We start from the raw sequence: 26408 nt of genomic DNA, 5'->3' as shown, positions 1-26408 counted from the left end.
AAGTGTGATAGATGTAATTTTATGACTATTTAATGTCACTAATTTCAATATGATGCTGAAAGTACACATTTTCAAAGAAAAAGGAACTTTTGATTCATAAAAATATCCAGACACTGGAATATGAAAAAACATCTTTAAATATTCCCAGAAATTAAATAAGAAAAAACCCATTAAAATGGGCTTATTAACAGAAAACACAATGCAACATCTCATAGTGGTAGGGAAGGAACCCTGCTGTTAATTGTTGTGTTGGCTTAAATGTAAACGATGTTAACACAGCGGGTGACATCGAGGTCTGCTAAAAGGATCGAGGTTATGTCCATACATCTTACAATAAGTCAATAACGTAGAAATGATGGAGGTCATGTTCATACGATGAGTAAATTATTTTATGACCGGCCCAGTCAGTAAAGTATGTAAAAAGAAAAAATTACATTTTTAATCGTACTATACTATGACTTTTTCAACATGCTATACTGACTTTTTCATAAAATTTTAACATACTATGACTTTTTTCATTGCATTTCATCGACTTATGACATTTGTTGACACACTACGACTTTTTTATACAAACTAGGCTGACTTTTTCGACATTCTATACCAGGACTTTATGACTTTTTTCGACATACTATACTGACGTTTTTCAACATACTATACTATGACTTTTTTATGAGTTCTCTGTCAAAATTCACTCTACGTAGATGACACCCCGTTCTCAACCACAGTCTGGAAAAACAATCACAGTAATTATTCGTGGTCTCCTTTTCATCACAATATCTGACCTGGTTGTAAGCCACTGTGATCCACAGTTAGTCGCTGCCCTGCACTACATTCTTCCACTCAGATGAAGGTACTGTTGATTCTAGTAAGGCTACGGTCTGTGGACTTAATGAGTATTCTTTTTTTACACGCTATGATATGACTTTTCGATGTACTATACTATGATTTTTATCGACATGCTATATGAATTTTTTTTTAAATACATTACTTTTTTTAACGTACTATACCATGACCTCTTCACATTTTTTAACATACTATATTGTGACTTTTTTCATTGCATTTTATTGACTTGCTATACTATGACAATTTTCGACATACTATACAGTTAACTTTTTATGACTTTTTTTTTTGACATGCTATGACCTTTTAATGACTTACCATAGTATGACTTTTTCGACATGCAATACTTTGACCTTTTTTTATGACTTTTTTTCCCACTTACCTTTTTATGACATACTTTACTATCACATTTCATTGTTTTTTATGAACTAGCGATTGAGACCAAAAACTCATGTTTACAATGTTTACTGAGGTAATAAATCAAGAGAGAAGTGGGGTCATTTTCTCATAGACTTCTATACAACCAGAGGAGTCGCCCCCTGATGGTCATTAGAGAGAATGCAGGTTTAAGGCACTTCCACATTGGCTTCACTTTCCAGGACAATAACCGGTGGGTTCCGAGATTGGCCGATGCGTTCTGCCTTCTCTCCACACCGACTGTTTACCTGCATTCAACCAAAGCCTGCTCGAATGTGATTGGTTAACACTACACAGACTACAAACAGAGCCTGCAAAGGGAACTTCATATCTTATGCATGTGTAATGCAGAATCTGTTAATAGAGATTAGATATGGATGTATACATTAGTACAAGCAGGCAGCAATCACAATATCTGATACACTCCTTCATGCAGCCTGCACTGTGTTCGTTATGGTCGTGGTCTTAGTGTGTCCAATGCTGCTCTCTAAAGAAAACTATGGTAATGCATGAAATGAAAACAAAAAGTAATTTCTAAAAATTATTACTGTACAACAGCTCTGCAGAATTCAGCGAGAGCTTTTTGTTACAATTTCGATTTCAGTGAGCAAGGAGGTAGTTCATGGAAATCTCAACAAGATTCGTGACGCAAAAAAAGACAAACGGAAAACATTCACCACCTCCAGTCATTGTTTCCAGTCTGTTTCGTTTAGCCATCTTCTTCCTCTAAAAGTGGCTTTCACTCAAACCTCATCTCACCAAAGAGTTCAGGTTTCAGGTCCACACTTACTGTTCTGAAAGAAAGAAGTCACTGCAGTCAATTTTGACGGCATTCAGAGTCAACTTCCCTCCAAACTCCATCGGTTCTATGAAAATGTTGTGACTGGGGAAGAAACCCAGCATTTCTGCAAACTCTTCTTCCTCCTCCTCCTCCTCCTCCTCCTCCATATTTCCCAGCCCGTGCGACGAGATGTAGTCTACGGTTGTGTTGGTGTCCAGAGAGGTCTGCGTGTGGTCGGAGCTGTCTGAGTCGTGGGAGAAGCTCTTGATGTAGTTGGTCAGCGGGTAGAGCGCTGTGGCCGGCTCCGTCTCAGGGCTCAGGCTGGTTTGAGGTAGGAGACGCGAGGAGACGTCTGTGGGTGCGCAGACGTCACCGCTCTGCTTGGGCAGCTCCTCTACATTCACCAGGATGGGCTCGTCTTCCTCCTCGGTTACACTGGAGTTACTCAGCTGCAGATGGAGGTTCATCTTACCCTGTTTTGAAGGGAGATACAGGCTTAAACTCAGACCAATGAGTTGCAATTTACAGTAGTTTGTATTTGATCCACTTTTATATTATTACCTTCTCCTGCGTACACTCTTTTGCCCATTTGCTGTTTGCAGGATCCGGCACAACATCGAGCATGAGGCACTGAAAATACACCCAGATCCTGAGGGGGAATGGGGAAAACAATATGGCATGGGAAGTTTAGTAGCAACATTTTTGTTGTTGTTGTTGTTGTTATTGCTGCACCATTTCTTTGACAACAACTGTTGTGTGTTGCTCACATACCTCTGCTTTACTGCTGAACTGTGGGACAGACACATCAGCAACAACGCGATCGGGGCAACGACCGCACACAGTATTAGGGGGGATAGTTGGGTCTTTTCTGCAATAGTGACAGAGAAACAGTGAGATGTGAGATTGCAGCATATATATTTGGCTCATCTGATACAGTCGGTTGAGGTAGTAGGAAAAAAACCACGATACAGCCATAAAGACCATTTCTTTTGGACACAAAGTGTTATTTTAATGAGCAAAATCTATTTGCTGAGGAAAACTATTTCTAAAGTCAAGAAAAACTTTACTCCGCAAAACTTGTGGTTTTACGGCGGGTTTATGTGCTGGACTATTTCTTGGGCAGGAGCAGGTGCCAGGTTCACATTTACCGTACAGACGTAAGAGTGGAATTGATCTTCTCGTGTAACTCGTACATGAAAGCAAATAAGTTTCACTATAACGTCATAACTATTATTTTAAAGAAACTTGGAAAGCTGCTTACGCTGGATGAAGAAATTGACCGTTTGACCCGCGCGGCCTTCTCCTTTAGCAGTTGAAGCCGTCATCCACAGGCTGTAGCCAGCTGGAGACAGGTCTTTGATGATGTGCATCCTCTCTGATGCTGGTATAGAGACTGAAATACACATTTATATACACACACAGCAGAGGAAAGTTACTCATGTAACATGCACCGTCACCTCAGAGTACAAGATGTTACAGTAGAGATAAATGGTTCTTACAATGCTGTTGTTGTTTGCTGTCTATTTCTAAATAGATGGTATACTTGGTGACACAACCCCCACGCTGACCCCTGGGAATCTCCGTCCAGGTCACTGTCACATGGTTTCCCTCAACCGTCTCTTGGGCAGACGGACCAGCTGCTGGGGCTGCAAACAACAAGCAGAAGCCAAAAAGGACCGCTCAACGGGACGGATGATAACGGAATATTTGAAACAATTTACAGACTCCTGTTACAGACTGCATTGTCTGCCAGTTGTGTGTATGAGTTTAATAAAAGACACACTATCGAATTAACACTGTTTACGCTCTTCTTGGATCTTACCTGAGGTCAGAGTGGCGACACCTGTAAATCTGGTCCGACTCACTGAGCTCTCATTGTAGAAAACATGCACCGCTCCCTCGTAGCACTCAAATGGCTTAATACCTGCATAAAGAAAGATAGAGGTGTGGAAGAGGTAAAAGCTGCTTTCACCAGCCCTCTTCAACATATTGTGAACAAATAAGAGGCTGTATGATTGGTAACACCCTAATAAACCATCTTATGTATGCTGATGGTCTGGCTTTTCTCTCTCCTAGCAGTGCTGGGTTTCCACATACTTGGGTCAAATATGATGCTAGAAAGAATGATGTCATTTGTAGAACAAAAGGGCATAAGGGCCCCAACTTTCCAGATTTGTATCCATCTAGTGTTTATGAAACAAAATATGTGGGGCACTCCATGACAGATCAAATGTCTGAGGACCCTATATCCTGAGCATCCTTTTGGAAAACCTCTCATTTTCCTGCAGCAGGGTCTGACAGTCTGCTCTGCTCAGTCCTGGTTCTGGTTCTCCTGTTCCTCCCCTCCCAGCAGTACAGCCTGGGTTTCCAGCAGCGTAGTGTAATTCAAGCGAAGTGGCGCTTGAATATAATGCTTTCTTTAGAATCAGATTAGTAGTGCAGATGGTCCTGTTTGTGAAACTGGATCTGGGTCTGTCCGCTGTGGGCTGGTTGGTGGCGGAGGCCCCGCTGGAGTCTGAGCTGAAGGAGTTTCATCTGGTTTTGCACCGGTGACGAGCATTAAGACTAACTTAAAGAAATAGCCGATCTTCTCGCTGATGGTCTCGTTTACTGATGCAGGTCATATAGAGGCATCAGTATTAAACGGAGACTGTTTCATAACCAGATACAAGTTCCTCATAGTAACTTTAATGTATCTTTTGTATTTGTGTTGTACGTTTTTGTGATGAACTTTGAGCCTGACAATAAAGATGAACTGAACTGTAACTCCACATGTCCCACCTGTAAGAACAGCATGGTTGTCATTCCTGCCCAGCCTGACCCATCTGAGCTCCTCCAGCTTGTTGCCCTCTGGGTACCACTCCACCACATACACGGCATGTGGAGGTGCAGTGTCATGCTTTCTCCAGGAGATGGTGACACTGTGGTTGTCTGCATTTACTTGCACGTCCTGAGGGGGCTGCAACTGCTGAATCTTCACTACAAGAGAGAATCACATAGACGTCAACCGTCTTATTATTATTGGTCATATTTCCGTTATTGTTAAAGTTGGTATTGTTATTGTTGTTGTTGCTGTGCATCTCTCTCTCTCTCTCTCTCTCTCATACTGACGCCTTGTCAGACCGCTAGGTGTCACTTTATAACACACTGGGTAGCCCAGCTCACGCCTGGTTATGGCTGCGAATTCAAAGAAAAACTCCTTGTTTAGGGTTAGGCCACAAACCACATGGTTAGGTTGGGCTTAAAGTAATTACGTCATCTAAGTAAAACGTAAAAAAATGCACTATATGTACTGAAATCACAGCACAAACATCACTTCACTATAACTCAACAAAAGGTCTTGAACACTAGTCTCCACCAGTCTTGGGCTTTATACCACGTCATCACACTCATCGCATTGTCTCTGAGAGTCTAATAGTGACACAGATTGGTTTACATTGTAGTTCCTTGGATGCCCGGTGCGTCTCCTGCAGACGCTAAAAGGTGCCTTGTGTGTTGGTATTTAGTGGCCTGGGAATGAGAACGGGCTGGAATGTCGGGTTTCTGTAAATGACTGTCTAAACCTGCTCTATTTGAAGAGTGTCATGATATGACTTCCATTGTGATTTGGCACTAGATACATAAACTTGACCCTCGGTATTAATGCAGTGATGCATCTGATGTGACCTCTTAACACGACTGCTCACCCACAAAGAGAGGCACGTTCTGGCTTCATGAAGCTGCACACAAAAGCATTCACTCATTTTTTTACCTTTTGTGTGATGGGTTGTAATTCGGGCAGGAGGGGACGGCCCTTTGGAGTTGCAGGCCCACACTTTCACTTCACAGTCGGCACAGAACTGGACTGAATAACTCCTGGCATCGGCACTAACGTTAGCGAGGAAGACCGATCCAGACTTTTGGCTGTCAACTCCGACTTTGTACTGTACGATTCTCCCTCTAGCCGTGGAAATGTTCGGCTCCTGCAGTCAGAGAAATGTTTCAAAGTGATTTATTGAGTTTGACACCGTGTACTTGCTTTTGTCACAGGAAAAGAAACAACAACGTGCGCTTTTTAACGCTCCTTGGATTTGCCTGCTTTCTTTACAGGACGCTCAAAATCAACACACTGAGACAGCAAGACACATCATTTCTGTTCAGCTCCTCTTTTCTTGTAAACTGAAACTGTGGTGTCTGACGTCAGGTTTCACTTATCTCTCGCTGTCTTTATGTGACATTAAATGAGTATATGAGTGTGTGTGTTTGTGTGGTAGAGGGTGGGGATGTGCGAGTGTGTGCGTGAGGATCTCACACCTCAGAAGTGGTCAATGGTTGACCTTTAACTAAGAAGTATTGAAGCAGGAAGAACAGAAAGTGCTACTATGGTGACGACGCCGCACGCCCACACAGGCACATAGTGAGAGAGTTGAACACATGGAGACGACACCCTCGAACACACCAAGCTGTGCAGCAGTGTTGTCATGTGTGTCGTATTTCACCGTCAGCCCAAATTTAAACAGTTAAAAAGCTTTTTGACAAGATTTAAAACGTACCTTCCAGTAAACTCTCATGACGTCAGAGGCGGCTGCAGCGTACCACACGTCCAACTCTGTGGCAGGAGCTGAAAAAAAACATGCGTCATGGGACAATGATAGTGAAATAATAACAATACTGAAATAATAACAATAGTACTGAAATCATACATGAGAATGTTTGTTTTCAATGAATGAGTGAAAGACATGTTTATATAACTGACATTTCTTGAAAGTTATTCTGAGTTGATAGACTTTAAAAGTGACAAATATCCAGCCTGTTACATTTTCCTATGTGAGCATTGAGTTTAACACTTCCATGTAAATGTATACATCCATATAGGATTTTTAAAAAAATGAAAAAATGTGGATTAATTACAAGTACTTAAAGGTACCTTGAGATATCATTCATTGCATTGGGCAACTTGTTGTCTTAATATTGTCATATTAAGTTACTTTAAAGGCACAATGAGTAGGATCTTCCTAAAAAACTAAGTTTAGACTCATATAAAAAAATCCCTCTACATCATCACTGTGTGCGGTGGTGTCTGCAGAGAACCTGCTCTCTGCCTGTATTTTCTCTTTCTTTTGTTGTGTTCAGGACGTTTCTGGGCGTCAAACTATAAAAATGTAGCCACCGGGTGCCAGATCGAAAGCACAAATCCAAGAGGAAGCTACGAAAAGGACTGCTGGCACCTTAACCCCTGAGGAGCCAAGACATCACGGTCTGATGGCAGCCGCTCTGAATGTTCTTGCCTACATGTTAGCTTCAGCACATAATATAGGGTCCTCAGACATTTGATCAGGCATGAGGTGCCCCACATATTTAGTTTCAGAAAAACATAGCGCTTGCCCTCGATGGATAATTATATTATATTATATTATATTTGACCCAAGTATGTAATATATTCAGCAGCTGTTATTTACAGATTCAAACATACTTTTTCAGAAACTTGTAATAAGAAAAACATTGTTTTAACGTAAATAATCACCTGGGGAAGTTTCATTATTTAAATTTTCTATTAGTTAAAACTTTTACCCTATTCACCTGTATATATATACATACATATACATACATATACATACATATATATATATATACATATATATATATATATATACATATATATATATATATATATATATATATATACATATATATATATATATATATATATATATATACATACATATATATATATATATATATATATATACATACATATATATATATATATATATATATATATATATATATATATATATATATATATATATATATATACATATATATATATATATATATATATATATATATATACATATATATATATATATATATATATATATATATATATACATATATATATATATATATACATATACATATATATATATATATATACATATATATATATATATATATATACATATACATATATATATATATATATATATATATATATATATATACATATACATATATATATACATATACATATATATATATATATATAGTGCCTCCCATTAAAGTAAACAATAATTGATAATTTTTACGCATACAGCGGTGATGTCTGTGGGACCCCAAACAATGAGTAGGTTAAACTAATTTCAACTAAAAACAGAGTTGAAACGTCACCTTTTTAAAGAATATTACAGCTCTATTAAATAATGTTATTACTCTGACAAGACAAGCGTTTATTGTGGTTGATTAGCTTCCTCAATTATCTTTCAATCTCGGTGAGGTGGCTTTCATACGGTCCTGGATGAAACCAGCGGCTGCCTGGAAGATCGGAGATCCCATGTGTGGCTTCGACACTACGTATTCATCCAGGGAAAGGAGGAAGATGAGGTGTAATTAACATGTTTAATACGCGCTTAAAGGGCAGATCCATCAAATGGAAACGCCCACTCAGTCGTTTGCAAAAGGTAGTGAAATAGGTAGTGACAAAAAAAATGAAATAATACAAAAAAATATGAATGGACCTGAACTTTAAACAAAGAACACGTAAACCCTTTACAAAAAATGTTTCCTCAGCTATTTCTACTGTGACTTCCGGCTGTTCGTGGAATGCTGATGAATGCTGATGATCTGCACATTCATATCTTATGTATCTGTAAAGACAGCTTCATATCTTCACACCATCAGTATTATAAATATGCAGCGATATTTTCCCATGAAGCACCACAGTCTACTTTACCACTTTACTTTTCTTCACTCAGGCTCAAAGTTGAGCTGGTTAGAGTTTATTATCAATAAATAAAATACATGTTTTTATAATCTCAGCCACCTAACATAATGCGTCTTATCATTAATCGATGGTTTCGCTCTCAACACAAAACCCGATAAGGCGTGTTTCAGTGGCTTTTGGTATCCTGCAGACAGTCATTGGTAGAGCTGATAACTGCCTCAAACAACCCAAAGGAAATGAAGTATTACTGCATTGTCTGATACAAACAGATAAGTATACAGATAAAATACTCCATTCGGGTCTTTGTGTGTCGATAGAATCAGCGGTGCTTTCACTCAGGAAGTACAGAAATAGTCTTCAGGAGCTGCAAGGGTTTGCTTACCTTCCTCTTGAGTCCAGCTGGAAACGTTTGCGCTCCACTGACTCCACAGGCCGGTGCTGAATTTGGACCTGGCTCTGAAATGGTACAGGGTGTAGGGCTCCAGAGAGGAGACGGACCGATCCTGTACCAAGCTAGTCTGCACAACCTGTCAGAAATAAATGTTTTTCATCTTATTATTATCTCATTCACATTATCTCATTTATTACATCTCATTCATTCTTCAAAAACGGAGTAAAGTGCCATTTACGATCACACTGTGAAGAACACCTCGTTGACTTTGTTTTTGTGCAACATTGTCAGTTCACCTTTCATCAACCTGACACTCATATCTTCCTTCGGCTTTGAATCAGCAGAAGACCTCTGAGGTGACTGTATGTCTTCAAAGGGTTCAAAGTAACCTTCTGCAGTATCTCTTGCAACATCTCATTGAAAGTTCCTAAAGTCTGCTCTAAGACTTCTTACTGAGTCTGGAGAAGATGTCCATGTGCGCGCTGCCGCTCTGTATTGGATCTCCAGGTGTTGAGTCCGCACAGACTGCTCCACTTTGATGATGCACTTTCGGGAAGAGCACCCCGGTTGGCCAAGAACAGGAGTCGATGGCATCGCTGCTCGGATAGAAAGGGAGATAAATAAAAAAACAAAAGTCAGCTGTCATATTGATTTTTGTTGTTGTTTGCTATAAAAGCAGCAATGAAAAAGACAGGATTTCACTGCATCAATACTGGCCGTTGGAGGCAATCTTCGCTTAGTGGAAAGGAGGATGGAGGGAGATTATCAACTATCCTAAACTTCAAGATTAAAGAATCAAAGAAGGACGCATTTTACTGAAAAGCTGCTTTCACATGGACTACAGTTTTGAAGCCTTGAGTTCAACATTTTAGTCCGTTGCCATCTTGGTTTCCGGCCGTCGCTATGTTGTTTTTTTGCAACCGGAAGTGACCCAAGAGGGTTCAGCTCAGCAAAACATTTTAAGGGGGACCCAAAATGTTCCAATTAACTTTCATAAAATGAAAACACAGTGTGAAGGGGTTGTAAGACACAAACACGGACAACTCACAGACCGGACAACGCGGTGGTAGCGACCTGTCAATCACAAGGTAGCCCCGCCCCTAAAGCATCCCCTGCTTTATGGACTATTTGACACTAAATGGACCATAAGTTACTAAATGAACATCATGCTGTATTGAAGAAGACTTGAAACTAGAGATTGAGACCATAAACTCATGTTTACAATGTTTACTGAGGTAATAAATCAAGAGAGAAGTAGAGTCATTTTCTCATAGACTTCTATACAACCACACTTCTTTTTGCAACCAGAGTCGCCCCCTGATGGACATTAGAGAGAATGCAGGTTTAAGGCACTTCCTCACTGGCTTCACTTTTCAGAAATGGAGGTTCGCTGCCTGCTCTCTGTGCAGAAGATGCCAAGCACCTCATCAAACACTTAACAGGTCGGCTGATAACGTGCTGCTCTCTTACCAATGTCACTGAGTGTGTAGTTGATGGTGATGGACACTGCAGAGCCCAGTGGGTTTTGGGCTTCTACCCACACAGAGATCAGCTGGACAGAGCTGGACACGGGTAAACTAGCTGACGACAAACCAGTTCCCTTAGTGGAACCTTTGTGCAGCAGCGGTCCATCAGTGTGGTTTTTAGATACAGTCTTCACCCTGAAACATACAATGTTGAATTTTACAGTAATACATTCCCAGTAATATATTATCGTTTTGTTGACTTCTCAATTAGAATTTTGTTTAAAACTCACCACAGCACTGAATTATTCCTCAGAAAAGTGTCTCGTCCTCTCTTCCAGGTGCAGAACACAACTCCCCTTTCATTATCTTTGACATTGTAGATGCATGACATGTTTTTAGGGCGCGCTGGTAGATCTGAGGGACAAGAAAAGATGAAATCATTTAATGAAAGGTAATGAGCAGAGAACATAAACCTGACAATCAGCCTAAAAAAAGTCTTAAGTCATCAAATTTGTGGCTCGAGCCGAAGTTACGTGACCCGACACCAAAGCTGCAGGACTATCAAATTAGGAAGTGATATTATATATTATTACATAGAAAACTTAGATGGTTGTATCCTCAAAAAAACACAAATATTCAGATTTATAGTAATCCATTAAATGCAGAGTGTGCTATTCCTTAATGTCAGCGATTACATTGCATAAACAGATGGAATCTTTTTCAGTATTGAGTGTTTTACTTTAAAACAAGTTGATAATAATGTGTTGGGGAACTGGCATGCTTTATGTGTTAAAAAAAACCAAGCTTGTGGTCAGAATTTATCGCATATAACTTTGACACTTAGCAGCACCCAGCCGAACAGTGTGTTCTCTAAGTATAGAAGAGAAAGCAGAACTGGCTCTGCCTCTTTTTTAACAGCTCTTGTAGCTTGAAAGAAGTTACAGTCGTGCCTTAAGATATGAAAGTATCAACTTGAAACACGATGTGCTGACAAACGTCCCTGCATTCTTATAGTCTTAAACACACTAAATAAAGAAACTTTCCTCAGACAGAGGTGCTTTTCCTCCTCCCTGGTTTCATACTCACATCCAGCTGAGAAGTCCAGTCCACAGGGGTCCAGCTCAGGAGAACACCTACACTGACAGCTGTATGTTCTGTTCTTGGTTATGTTTGCCACACGAAAATATATCGTTGTAGAATTCAGTTCTTTGTGGCTCTGCAGTTTGGGCGGATGGTCGCTGTACATGGACCCCTGACACTTGCAGTTAAAGGTGCAGTACACCTCGAAACTGGAGCCTCGCAGCACCACAGGTCCAGCGCTGGACCAGATGGCACAGGACTTCCTACCTAAAAGCAGAAATCACAAGTTGTATGAAGCTGCATGTCATCTAGTTATGTGAAGGTAAGAAGGCTACAATGTGTTTTGTATTTCAAGCAGATGAAGAAATGTAATTCTGCACACTTCATCCTTAGATGCACAATTTAAACACGCACTTTCAGAACAACTTTTAGTTTAGAAAGGCTTTTCATATAAATCCACTGACTTTTAAATCCAAACACTATGAAGAAAACCTATTTACAAACACATTAGTCCGAGCTCACCATTGCAAAGCTGCACGGCCAGCACAGTAAGAGCAGTGAAGATGGTCCATGTTCGGGACATTGTCGCCATGAGTCATCAGTAACTGCCTCTATGTCTCTTACATTCCCGCAGGGACTTCTAGCTTACCTTAAAACAAGGAACAACACACGAATGCATGAGGTCAACCAGGCTGCAGCGATTATTGAGGAATTATATTAATGATCAAAAGCTTTTTTTTAATCTTGGAAAACCATTTTATGAAATGCCTTCCTGGTCGATGGCGCTAATCCAATAATCAACCATTTGTAGCATATTAAATCATGAATATATTTCAATAAGCAGAGTCATGTTATTGATAAAGCGACAAAAAGGGAAATATGGCCGTACTTACCATGACATCACATCCCAGCGTCACATTATCTTTTATTTCTTTCCGAGTCTTTTGAAGCTTTATCCGTCATCGTTAAGTCTTCCTAAACATCTTTATTTTATGAGTTTATCCAGACTAAGCCGACGGCGGAGACGCCTCGGTGGCGGACTGTCGCCTCTGTCTGCTGTGAAGGGACAAACTTCTCTTGAGAAGTGAGTCACAGAGCATCAGTGAAGACAGACACACGCGCAGACACACGCGCGCAGAGGCTCCACAGAGACTGTGCAGATTCAGCCTGTTGATCATGAGGCATCAGCAGCAGTGGAATGTAACTAAGTACATTTACTCAAGTTCTGCACTACTTCCATTGTATGCAACTTTATACTCCTGCTCCACTACATCTTAAATATTCTACTTTGTCCTCCACTATTTTTGTCTGGCAGCTTAATAGTTGCTTTACAGGCTACATTATTTTCATAACCTTCCTGTCCGGTGAAAACCACGTATTTCCATTTTTGATGATTTTTCTATTTCTATTTGATTGTTTCTGATAAACTAGAGATGTTTTTCTGAGTAGTCTACTGGTTAAAGTTAAATTAACAGGGAACATTTTTTCAGAACTTTTACTTCTGATATTTTTGCTGATGATACTTAGTTTTACTTAAAGCTACTACAAGGAACTTTCATTTTGTGTTCATTTTGGCGGTCCCTGTGGACAAAAGTGGTAGTGTTTCCAAGGACCAGACGTCTCTTTAGAAAACGTCTGATGTTGCTGCAGCAGGGTCTGATAGTCTTCCCCGCTCAGTCCTGGTTCTGGTTCTACCATGCACATCCCTCCAGCGGGCCCAGCAATCCGGCCTGGGTCTCCAGCTGGTTGGTCTACCAGAGGGGACCAACGGAGCTTCGGACTGCAGGCGGCAACGAAGCCGGATCTGGGTCTGTCCACGGCGGGCTGTTTGCTGCCGGAGTCTGAGCTGAAGGAGTTTCTGGTGAACCTGGAGGATAGTTTACATCTATGTCTGTCCAAAATGTCATCTTTTATCCTATAAGACATTTGTGTGAAATTGTCATAATAACTAGTGTTTTGTGAGGTCACAGGCACCTTTGAACACCAAAATCTAATCAGTTCATCCTTGTGTCCAAGAGGATGTTGGCGCTAAATTTGAAGAAAATCCCTCCAGGCGTTCCTTAAGTATCACGTAACCACCAAGCATGGGACGGACGGACGGACCGTCTATCATCATACCCAGACTACTACAGAATACTGTAGCATAACAATCTGTCTCAATGGTTAGCTACCAGATGATTTGTGGTTCAATGCCACCGCTCCTAAATGCTTCGGATGGGTTAAATGCAGAGATCAAATTTAACGTACCTGTATACAATTGACAATTGTAATCAAGTTTAGTTGCAGGTTTGATCCCACATAGTCCTGAATCCCAAAAGGAAGAGAAGTGAACATATTGTGACCTGATGAGGAAAGTCTGCAGGCTGCTGTTCAGATGACATCTTGGAGTGTATGACACCTGCCTCAGCACAACAAACCCTCAGATGCTTTTTCACCATCACATTTTCCACACAGCACCAAAGTCTCTCACTCCGTCAATCACATCCCATGTGATGCAGTGGGGGACTTTCCTCTGAAGCTGCACCACATTTCACCTTTAGATGCACAGTTCTGGGCTCCGGATTAGTAACATAACTGCAGAAGATTTTCAAAGACATCGAGGCCCCTGAAGATTCATTATTAAGACTCTCTGTGAAGAAGAGACCAATGAGGAAGTGAGACAACGCTCAGGAAGTCTTAAAAACAGTGTGTAACTGCAGGTGGTGCATGTACGAGTTAAACCTATGGTTCAGATAACGATACCATTCACTTATCTGTAACAGGGAAACCCCCCCAACTGACTTTTGCTTGGGTGTGTTTTGGAACAATTTCACACTCGGCGTCACTTCACCGCCACATAACACAATGCTAACATGAAAAAACACAGGTCACAGGTCTTAGTCTCGTTTTAGTTTTTTTGGATTTAATCAGGAATACCACGAAGCATCTGGAGAAAGATCAGACCACATTCATTAATATGTGAAATGTTATTTCATAGCTGCAGACTTGATTCTGCAGCTAAAGCTTAGCAACAAAATAACACAGGCATGCTAACAGCTCTGTGTGGTTGTACTTATGCACAGCGGTGCTTTGAGCTAAATGCTAACATCAGCACGCTAACGTGCATGCCATGTTCACCACCTTTTTGCTAATTATCACCAAACACAAAGTTCAGCCGAGGCCGACGGGATCGTCGTTAGTTGTCCAGGTGTTTGGTTGTAATACGAAAGCATTAGACAAATTAAAACCCTAACTTCATGACGGTGCTGTATTGTGTAGTTTTTTTGCATACTATCTTTGTCTTTTCAGCTCAACTGCTGTAACAGTGTAACACAGTCCATCTATCTATAACTAACAATGGTGACTATTGCTAAACACTTATTAGAATGGCATTCAGTCAAACTCAAAATAAACATTACGTCATTTATTCAAGTTATGACAAGGAACTTTTCATTTTGTGTTGATTTAATGGCGGTCAGTGGACGAAAGTTGTCATGTAGAAAACCTTTATTTTTATACAGCAGCAGGGTCTGACAGTCCGCCCCGCTCAGTCCTGGTTCTCCCGTGCCTCCCTTCCCTCCAGCGGGCCCAGCAGCACAGCCTGGGTTTCCAGCAGCGTGGTGTTATTCAAGCAAAGTGGCGCTTGAATATAATGCTTTCTTTGAAATCAGTTTAGTAGTGCAGATGGTCCTGTTTGTTTGTGTCCTTCTCATCGTCCCTGCTACCTCTGTGTGTCCCACAGTGTCGTGCTGCTCACAGCGGCTGCTTGGGGGAAATAACCACCAGTCAGTGTTGTCTCAACTGTATGCTGAGATAAACAAGTGTCCTCAGTGTCAGGTGTCATTATTTCACCCTGTTGTAAATCCAGAGAGGGCGAATCCGCTTCCACCTCGTTCTCAGTCCCCCTCCTCCCCAGTAGGAAGCCTCCATTCAAGAAACTTGTTGTTTCGGGAGTTTTAGGCCACAGGAGACCACCGACAGAGCTGAGGGTCAGCCCCAGCGGTGGATCAGAGAAATCCACCTTGGCGCTGGACAGAAAGGCTCCCAGCAATCCTCCAAATACACGTTTGTCTTCCTCCCCATTTGACGGTACGTCCCTCTGCTCGTCCTCCGTCTCCTTCCACTCCTCTCCTAATTGAGCTGATGTGGCAATCTGGGGTTTGTAGCTGACATGTTCCAGCAGGCTGTCAACAAGCATCGTCCCGGAGTCTGAGGTTAGCAAAGGTGTCTCCGCCGTGGGTCCCGACCCGACGTGGGATATGTCGACGTGGACGGTGGGGTACACGTCGTCCCTCTCCTCCTGAGAGATGAAACTGATGGGCGACAGCGGAGGGTCGCTGTATGTGGACGAGAAGGACGGTTCACTTCCGTACTGCTGGTGACCAAAAACAAAGAAAAGCACAGTTAGATTTGAAGTGATGAATATAATGCAAATATACAAACGTGTCTCTGGTGTTCACTTGCAGCAGCTCACAAAGTTGTCATTGTGAAAGCAGAGAATAACATCACTTCCTGCTTTGGTTCAGATGGTAAACATTTAGAAACTAGTGTTGTTGTTTTTTAATCATGTTTCAAAACTGTTTTAAGTACTGTTGGTGTTGGTGCAGTTGCTAGCTGTTGCTATTTTGGTGACAGCAGTTCACACAAAAAGAGGAAAGCGTGAATGTCAACACATGTTGGCTTCATCGGCTTGCTGTTATTACCTCCAGAAGTCGGATGGCATTACTGTTTCCTAGTTTTGGTAAGTTTTCATGAAGCCAGGCAGGTCCCCACGACATACACTTCTGTTTGATCCTGAGATAGAAAGACAACAAGGTTTTTAAAGTCAGAGCAGTTTCCCAGAGCACAAGTAAACGTCATGTGTTCAAAATCTTACTTAAATAAAAGTACAAAAGTATTAAAAAAAACAAATACTTATGATGCAGAATGGTCCCATTTCAGAACAATGTCTATTGTACTATTGGTTTATAATTAGTGATGCATTAATGTGTTCACGACTATGTTTCCGCTGGTAAAGGTGGAGCTAACGTTCATTCTCTAAATCTGCTAAATAACTGAAGCTGTCACATAGATGGAGTGAGGTAAAAAGCACAATATGATGTTGTAAGTATTAAGGGGCATTCAAATGGAAATATTTGAGTTAATATACTTCGTTATATTCCACCAATGGCTACTGTGTGTTCCTAATGATGGCGATGACACATTTTGGAGCACACACTCAGTATCAGATCGGGGTGCTTTGACCACATATACAGAGTATGATGTTTTTCGACAGCTGGGGTTTTTTCTGTTCATGTTAGCCGTGTGGCTTCTTGTTCATGTGCTCGTGTTGCGGTGTGGCATTTAAAATCAGCCACAGTGGCATCCATCCTGGTTACTAGTAAAATAAAAGCTATATGCACGTTCAAAATCCGTTGCAGGAGATTGAAGGACAAAAGTGATGTTCATCATCAGAACACTTTCGCTATTATAAGATGATGACTGTTGTTTTCCACAAAGCAATGAGCATGAATAATGATACCTTTGCCTCACACAGCTCCAGCACATCAGGTTGGATATGATCGCTATAAAGAGGGTGACGATGAAAACCGCCACAATCAGCAGGCCAACTACAGGAGACAAGAAGGGAACAGATAGAGTCAGAGAGTTGTTAAAACTCTTTAATTGTCCAGACATTAAAATGGGAGGGGGTGGGTGTGTGTGGGGGGGATTACAGTTATAGGCAACTGCTTCCGCAGAACAGCCTTGATGTTGGTGTCAGTGTGGGCACGTGATGGCAGCAGGAGACTGACCTGCAGGGCTTTCAGGCTGAGAGCAGATCCGGTTCCCCCGCAGCCCTTCTCCTGCCGAGGTGGATGCAGTCAGCTGCAGAGCCAGAGCTCCTTCAGGACAGTCCAGCCACATCGGTCTGGGGCCGGAGCCGGGCACCGTCACTGGAGGAGAGCAAATGTCACAATTACTGTCGTTGTAGTTATTTTATGTTTGAAAATATGCAGTTAGGCAAATTCAACTGCATTAATTCAATTGCTACAATCAGGCGGAAGTCAGTAATCGAAGGAACAGCTTTCATGAGCAATGGGGTTAAGTGTCTTGCCCAAGGACACATCAACATGGACTGGATGAACCGGGGATCAAACCGCCGATCTTCATAGTGGGAGACAACCTGCTCTACCTCTGAAAGTTAATTATTGGCCACAAACAACATAAACAATCTCAATCTCTGGACGACAAGTCCTTCAAGGGGACAAGAAAAACTCACTTCTTTCAGCGCTTGTTCACAAACATTTTGGTATCTGGAGTTTCTACCAACCAGGCTGCAAACTCCAGTTCTGAAGAGGGAAGCCATTGTGTTAAACTTGCATTCTGTCTAATGGCCAGCAGGGGGCGACTCTTCTGGTTGCAAAAATAAGTCATACTGCATTTAAGTCTATGAGAAAATGACTCTACTTCTCTCTTGATTTATTCCCTCAGTAAACATTGTAAACATGAGTTTATGGTCTCAATCTCTAGTTTCAAGTCTTCTTCAATACAGCATGATGTTCATTTAGTAAATGATGCTCCATTTAGAGTCAAACAGACCATAAAGCAGGGGATGCTTTAGGGCGGGGGTCTGCTGTTTTAAAGCCTCGAGTTTGACATTTTGGCTCTCGACCTGAGCCTAATTTTTCTGTTGCTAAAGAACATCATCATTTGCAGGAGCACCCAAGAGTATGCAGATGTATTTACTGCAACTAAAGTGAAACTTTAGATAAAATGACTTATAGAAGCGATTGCATCCAGACCACACACACAAAAGATGTCGCATAAGAAACAGGAAAAAGTAAGCTCTCAGGTGTTTTCACACTGAAGCTCCAGAAATAGTGTGTGAAGCATGCTGGTTAGTAGCAACCATAAAGGTTGCATGTGTGCAGGTAGCCACATGGCTTCCTGTTTGTGGTCAAACACAGTTCTAGAGAACTCTATGATTCACAGAAGTCTCTGTGAAAACGATGACAACCAGTGTTTGAAAGATCAATTTGCTCACTAGTGAACGTCTGCATTCCACAGTTGTACATCGAGAAATTGCCATCCAAGAGGTTTGTAGCATATAACTCCAAGTCAGGCCTTCTGAGACGATAAAACTAGCAAATGTCAAAGTATGAAGCATCTGGTGTGCTCCATCGGCTCTTATGTGGGTATTAGCTGTTTCAATAAATAACTAGAAGGGCCCTATCTAGCAATGTTAACAAAAGTGAACAATCATTTATTTAAAACTTTATCTAACCAGGATAATCCCACTGAGATTATGAATCTCCTTTACAAGGGGGTCCTGGCCAAGATAGCGTCAAAAAAGTTAACGGTAAAAAAGCTAAAAACAACATAAAAAACCTAAAAAAAAGTTAAATAAAAGAGAATTCAGTGCTGGGACAAATGATGCTTAATCCTGTTTTTAAAATCTTACATGCAAAATCTAGTTTAAAATGTCTCTGCTCACACCAAGATGAGGGTCAGAAACCGTAAGAAGCGATTTCACCAGAAACGGGGAAGGTTCTCGGGATGAGGTATCTCAGTTGTCTGCATGATTAGAGTTTGCAGCTGCTGATCGTTTTTTGGCTTCAATAGAGATCATAGACAAGGAGACAGTTTGTGTAATATGGCCTTACACAGAAAAATAAAACGGTGTTTTTTTCTGTGCTTGTATAAAGAAAACAAACCACCTGTCTCATACAAACTGAAATGAGACAAATGGAAACGCAGCATGATTTACTGGATCTAACATTAATACATTTGCATGCATAAATGAAATACCACCATAATCCATTGCTGATGGAAGCCTCGCTTGAATTATTTTTTTCCTTGCAGCAAAAGAAATCCACCATTTGTTTTTATGACAGAGACCTAATTTGAGCGTCAGTTTCTTTGTGAGACACTCGATATTAAAAAAGACAGATTAACATTTAAAAGACAGATTGTCTTCTGGGAAATAAACCGGGTATTTATAATATGTGAATCCGCTCGGATATTTAATGTGTTCTTCATGCTACACTCTTCCACCAAGTTTCATGAAAATCATAGTTTTTTCCATAATCCTGCTGACAGAATGAAAAACCAACCGAACCAAAAAACCTGATCTCCTTGATGGAGGTAATTAATCACAGAAGATTCAAAAAGAGCAACCATCAGTTTGCTGTCTGACTTTCACCACATTACTGGAAGTGAGAGGTGAAATACCCTGCTGCTGATGCACTGACGCTTTGTGGGAGGGGAGTATCAATGCTGGCTGCACACTTTCCATTATGTAACACAATACATGCAGACTACTGCGGATTTAAATTTCCCACACATGTGCACACACATGGGTGCGGTAGAAAGCCAAGGTAAAGTACACGCACATACAACATACGGTTAACCGAGCACTGTAAAAGAGAAGTCCTTTTTCTGTGCAAGAACAGGAAACGACTCACAACAGAGTTGTGTTTCCTCCAAACCTTTAGATCAAACGGTCCCGGTGGAATCCAGCCAAGCAAACAGTTTCGTCCTTTTTACAGGATAAGTCACGTTTTCAAATAGCTGGCACCACAATACAACGGAGGTTAATGGATTTTCGTTCTCGGTGCTCACAGCATTGGAAAAATTTGATTATAGAATTTAGAAAACACATTTTCCATGATGTGAATTTAGAACAGCCTGCCCATGTTATGCCATGTTATGCCCATGTAATGCACTCAAAAGCTCACCGCTGAGTTCTGTGTTGCTGGAGTCCAGCGTCTGGAGATAGATGGTGTAGTTTGTGATGAAGCCTTTCTGCTCGACTACAGGCAGCTCGTCCCACTGGATCAGGATCCGTCTGGACTCATGGACCAGAACTGACATGCTGGGACCAGACGCTGGCTCTGAAACAGGTACAATGAGACAGAGGCCGTATACCATGTGTTGTCTTCATCCCTCTTAAATGTATAATAAACTCAGATGATATTTAAATTGTAAAATTGTGGTTTTGGGGACATTGTGTTGTCTAAGAATCTCACTCTGTTCTTTGGAGTAGACCAGACCGGATGATGGAGCACTGACGCCTCTGGTGGTCACAGCATACAGAGAGACATTGTACCTCACACCTGCACTCAGACCTGAAACAACACAGAGGGAAACTTCAACACTCTCACCACGAGCGCCACCATGTTTCACAAACACTCACCTTTGGTCATGAACATTGGCTGCAGCTGTGTAAAGACAGTTGAGAACAGATGTTCTAGAAACTAGAACTAGAAAAGCACAAACTGGTGTAATTCACCGACTGCCCACAAGAGGCCACTGCTTCATCTCTGAAGACATTTCTAAACTTTGTGTGCCATGTTATGTGATGCAATACCATTTTTTGTGTGTGTGTGTGTGTGTGTGTGTACCTCTGATGAAAGTGCCGTTTTGATTTTTAGGCACTTTTTGCCACTGCAGCTCTGCCACAGGCACACTTGTCCACTCTAACACGTAGTGCAGTGGTTCCTCTCCAGATGTTGACGGGCGTCTGTTCCCCGGCCACGACCAGGAGACCAACACGGAGCTGACATTAGCTGCAGGAGCCAACTCTCTCAAAATGGGTCCAAAATCACCTAAACAGTTAGACGTCAAGACATGAGCACACTCTATCTTTCTCTTTCTCTTTGCAATTTAAACATGAAGGTTTTTATCTTCTGTGTATCTAATATTTGTTCACCTGAGCGTCCGAGTGGCACGTCAGCCGGTGGAGACGTCCCGTACGAGGTGACAGCACTGATGCTTAGTGCCCGGAGCTCTGCTGGTACCTGAAGTGAACACCGGCTCAAAGCAGCAGGACAGGTCACTTCCTGTTTCTGGTCATTACCCAGAAAGATCTCGTAGTTTTGCACCGCGCCGCTGTAATCGTCTGGAGATGGAGGCTGAGGAAGAAGTCCACCCATCACTTATCCATCCGTTATAAAGGACTATTACGACAGTTTGAGGAATATGGTTATTTATAGATTATATATTAATTTATTTTGGTTTCTTGTCAGTAGTTAGATGAGAAGATTGATACCATTGTTATATCTGTAAATTAAATATGAACCCATAGCCACCAGATGGGTAGTTTAGCTCTGCATAAAGACTGGAAACAGGGGAAAGGTACCTACTGGCACCTTTAATGCTCACTAATTAACACTTTATAACTCCTGTGTTTAATCTATACTAAAACCAAAGAGTAAAAACAACAAATTGTGGTTTCATGGGAGGCTGTGTGACTATTTCTTGGCTGGGTACAGTCTAGCAGGTCTTTGCCAAGAGTGTTACCAAAATAACTGTCTCTAATGTCTAAAATGCATTAAAAACATACCTATAATGCATTTTAATCTGCTTATTACACTGTATAATTAAAGTCATAAATATACATCAAGCTTAACACTTAACTATAATCAAAACACATTATTAAGCACTTTATAATGACTTCCACGGCCAAGTATCACAATACTTTGAACAGCTTTGACACATTACCTTCCACAAAACCATCACCAACCGCAGCCCATCGGTCCCCAGGCCGCCTAGCATCCTCCACACGTGCATCTGCTGAGATGGACCTAAAGATAAAGTTGAGCCACAAGTTGTGGGTTTTGTTTCACTGACGACAGACTCTCACATCATCACGGGTATCAGATTGCCTCTGTTGCATGATAAGTAAGAATTGTGAGCTCGCCTTTTCCAGGACTTTTCCACCCAACAGATGGGCTCCATTTGCTGCAGAACGACCTTTTGCTGGAGTTTGACCCGGGCGAGCTACATGTTCTCATCTTGAACTCATAATCAGTCAGAGGCCTCAGTCCATCCACTTGAATCCGACCCTCAGTGGGTTCTGTTCCCTCTCCCACTTCCTAGAAAACATCAAGGCGATAAGTCACACGGCCGCTGCAAATAACCACACAGCCATCACGAGCGCCGCGGCATCACTTTACCCAAGAGCCATTATCTGTGCGGAGCCGGACATCGGATCTGAGACTCTCTGAGGATCCAGAAGTTTTCCACTGCAACAGGGCTGCTGTGGAGTTATCCCTAAACTCTATCTGCATGATACGAGGGGTTTCTGGTATTACTGCAATACAAAAGAACACAGAAGAAGCATGCACACAAGTGGCAGCCATTATCCAGTGGGATTGACCTCACAGCACGCACAAATAACTCAAAAACAAAACTATATAACAGTTCGGTAATGACTCAAAAAGTCAACGACTGAAACAGCAACAAGTTGTGGGCTGAGTCGGCGGGGCAATTGTTCCCCTTCAAAGAAATATTACAAAAACAGAGAAACGGTTTGCTGATAGCCAGGTCAAATCAGTCAAACTGTGACGACGGTAGAATAACACGACAGTTAACAGGAATGAACAGGATGACTCATTTCTGTTGGAAATACTTCAGATAGAATAAATCTTAAAATAACACTCCTTAAAGAGAAAGTGTTGAGCTTACCTATATCCTTCACACAGAGGAAGAACGGATCAGATCGCGATGATCCAAAGTGGTTGTAAGCAGCGATATTCAACTGGTGTGTATTGTTTTCATCTAGCTTTGCTCGGGGTATGGTGATTTCTTCAGCATCCCGGATCTGACCCAACAGCATCTGGGTCCCATTTTCTCTGATAAACAAAATTAAAAGTATGGTTTGTTGTTGTCTTATGGGCAAGAAAACAAGGCAATAGCTTCATTGGACCTATAATTAACACCATACCTGCTGAGTGAAATGTTGTAGGTAGTGGGGAGGTGCGTTTCCCGTCCTCTCTCCCATGAGCAGGTTATAAAATCAGAGCTCCTTGACATTTCACAGAGAACGTTTTCAGGTTTATCTGGAGGGACTTTAAGCACAGAGGATGAAAAACAGATTAGAAAAATAATGAAAGCAGGCCACTGACATTTTGTACGCCTGTTAACGCAAAACAAATCTATGTCTACCAGAGTGCTCATTGACAAAAAGAATGACAGAATCACGGGAGAATTTTCTACAGCTTCATTCAAACTTTAAATTTTTTGAAAATCAAGTTTTGCTTCTTCAAGCTTTTTAATACTTCATATTTTTGAACACGTTCATTTACTTATTCTTCTATGAGAGCTGCCCATCCCAGTGTTAAAGGAGCAGTGTGTTGGATTTAGTGGCATCTAGTGGCAAAGGTTGCAAATTGCAACCAACGGAACAACCAACAGAACAACCCCCTGCTCATTTCCATGTGTGTCTGAGAGCTACAGCGGCCTTCAGGTTACGTAAACCTGTGGAAGGCTCTCTCTAGGGAGTGTTTGGTTTGTCCACTCTGGGCTACTGTAGAAACACGACTCCTTGAAGAGGACTTGCTCCCTGTGTAGATTTTTGAAGGGCTCATTCTAAGCTAACGAAAACACAAAGATTCTTAGTCTCAGGGGATTATACACTCATGAAACCATAGTGATGAATATGATATTGCATAATGTATTCGCCACATGTGACTCTGTAATTAGACCAGGGGTGCCAAAGGGACCAATCGGGCCCATTGGATGACTTTGCTAAGTGTGTAAATTCCAGAAATGTCACGTATTCCAATTTCTTTATTAAATGCACTGCTTCCTTCCTGTCCACTTGAGGTTGTGCCGTCCTGCTAAAAGTAACAAGAGGCAGGAATGAGTCCTCAAACCCGGTAAAATGAGTCAGCATTTTTGCTCTTCACGTTCCCTCATTTTGAAGTCGATGTGTTCGTTAAACGGGTTCTTGGTTTGAAGTAGAGTCATTTTCTCATAGACTTCTATACAATCCGACTTCTTTTTCCAACCGGAGGAGTCGCCCCCTAATGCCCATTATACAGAATGCAGGTTTAAGGCACTTCTGCATTGGTTTCACTCTTCAGACTTTGCCGCCTGGTTGTATGTGGCCCATGAACTCAAGTGAGTTTTAAACCCCTTAATGAGACTCTCATACGCAGCTAAAGCCACAAAAACAGGCCCAGCTATCGGTTTCCCCCAGGGGTCGTCGGACTGATGATACTCCTCTTTGACGACATAAAACTACCAGAAATTAAGGAATGAATGCACCCAGGCCGGCCACCTTGCAGAGTCACGATAGCAACCACCCAAAACACACATAAATACTCTCTAAAAATATTGCTTTTTCTTTCTAATTCCCACAATCCCAACTTCATATGATTGGTAACTGTACATACGCCCGCCTTGTAGGTCCAGTCCAGTGACAACCTTAGACAGTTGATCATTCTCCAGCTTGCAGCGCAATATGGAATTTGGTTTCTGCACATTGAACAGACTGAACATCATCGTGGTGCAGTTGACTTTCTTCCGAGAAGCCACAGTCTTACCATTCAGCTCCAGGGATATTGTGAAACTGGAAGACAAAAACACGACTGCATCTGAACATCTCTGAAAAGCCTTTTATACATAAAAAATGTAAGTACAGATGACAATAATTCATATTGTATCGTATAATATTTGATCGTATTTTCTACCTCCGCTCACACGTCAGGATGCGGCAGTACACTGTGAGGTTCGAGCCGATGAGGAAGAGTGGAGCTGGTTTTACTGTCAGGTAGCCAGAGCCATTGAAGCGCTGGCAGCCAGCCGGGAGCAAAGGGCCACCTGTCCACAATGAAACACACCCAGAGGGTTTCACAGCAGTACGATCCAAAGCAATGGTGCATTTGAATGCCGGCCATACAGTGAACAAGTTTCAATCCCAAGATGATTCCCTCTCTTCCCATTATATATGTGCATTGGCTTTGCTATGAAACATTTTTCTCACTGAATCAGAGCCAGAAACAGGCTGATAGTAGTGATGTGGATGGATGGATACTCACGCTTGATGGGAAAACTGAGAAGTATAATAATTAATCTCCACAAGGTTGAGGAGAGATTCATCTCAGCTCATCTTTCTTAACCTCTTAGAATCCACTCGGCTTAACTCGGCAGCTGAAAAACAAAAAGGTATTTCTTTCTAAAGAATCACTTCAACGGGAATTTCTTTCCGTATGTGATGTTCAAAACTTACCTCGGCCATCAGTGTACACATTCCGGCTAAAATGAGGAAGACGCACTGTTTTGTTGAACTTTAGCTCTGTGACACATGCACCACGGCAGTAAAGAGACGTTTATGTCACTGCGTTATCCTGCAGAGAATCAACATGCACTGGGTTAAATCTCAACATTTGATTTCATGAAACATTGAAGTAGATAGAAATGTTAAATCCAGTAGTAATTTGGGTTCTCTGCATTTTCTTCTCTTGTCAAAGATACCATGAAGTAACATTAGCAGACGTGTTCAGATAAAGCTCACCAGAGTTTCACGCCGTCTGCGCGAGGTTTTCTTATCGAGATAAAATCCAACCGTTTTAAGCCATTGTTGCATCTTCCACAGACGACTTGCTTTTAAAGCTTTGTGAGATGAATCTCTTTTTGCACGAATGAGACATCTTAAAAGAGGCCAGTGACCTAGTTTGGTGGTATTTTGGCAAACTGAGAAACTTTGAACGTTGTTGTCCTACTTCTCTGCCTGTTTTTCATCACCACAAAAGGCTGAGTTGACTTTGAATGTCAGCAATGCAGCAACGCTGCTCTCATTACACGCACTGCTGTTAGCAGATAATCAAGTGTACCATGTAACATGTCATTTTATACTTTGAAAAAGCTGCTGACAGTAGCTTCACAGCAACCTATTTCCATTAGTCCCGACACTTTTGAGGGGTTTTACAGTAAACCTTAAAACGTGCTGATGAACAGAAAGGTAAACACTGAAGTAAACATTAA

At 41.5% G+C, this 26408-nt stretch overlaps 2 protein-coding genes across 2 annotated transcripts; both read right to left on the bottom strand.

The window, feature by feature from the left end:
• Positions 1-1289: 1289 nt before the first annotated feature.
• il12rb2 (interleukin 12 receptor, beta 2a) lies at positions 1290-13553 on the bottom strand. The gene is made up of 16 exons (XM_076087498.1): positions 12572-13553; positions 12201-12327; positions 11685-11945; positions 10889-11012; positions 10603-10793; positions 9586-9728; positions 9124-9268; positions 6571-6638; positions 5790-6000; positions 4820-5017; positions 3861-3962; positions 3538-3684; positions 3300-3431; positions 2810-2906; positions 2600-2687; positions 1290-2511 (listed from the first exon to the last, which is right to left on the bottom strand). Exons 2-16 carry the CDS (start codon positions 12268-12270, stop codon positions 2044-2046), a joined length of 2445 nt encoding a protein of 814 aa, XP_075943613.1. The 5' UTR covers positions 12271-12327; positions 12572-13553; the 3' UTR covers positions 1290-2043.
• Positions 13554-15066: 1513 nt separating this feature from the next.
• il23r (interleukin 23 receptor) lies at positions 15067-25576 on the bottom strand. Its single transcript, XM_076088548.1, is given in 16 exon segments — positions 15067-16032; positions 16361-16451; positions 17179-17266; positions 17450-17590; positions 20375-20530; positions 20666-20764; positions 21041-21244; positions 21349-21550; positions 22140-22222; positions 22339-22494; positions 22579-22731; positions 23106-23272; positions 23365-23488; positions 24818-24993; positions 25115-25244; positions 25463-25576. Coding segments are annotated over 16 exon segments (2685 nt in total). The 5' UTR covers positions 25524-25576; the 3' UTR covers positions 15067-15378.
• Positions 25577-26408: the final 832 nt, after the last annotated feature.

The sequence above is a fragment of the Anarhichas minor genome, unplaced genomic scaffold (genome assembly GCF_050575085.1).
Source record: "Anarhichas minor isolate MPS153535 unplaced genomic scaffold, ASM5057508v1 ptg000010l, whole genome shotgun sequence".
Lineage (NCBI taxonomy): Eukaryota > Metazoa > Chordata > Actinopteri > Perciformes > Anarhichadidae > Anarhichas > Anarhichas minor.
The sequence above is the reverse complement of the archived record's forward strand: the minus strand, read 5'-3'. Positions and strand labels throughout refer to the sequence as shown.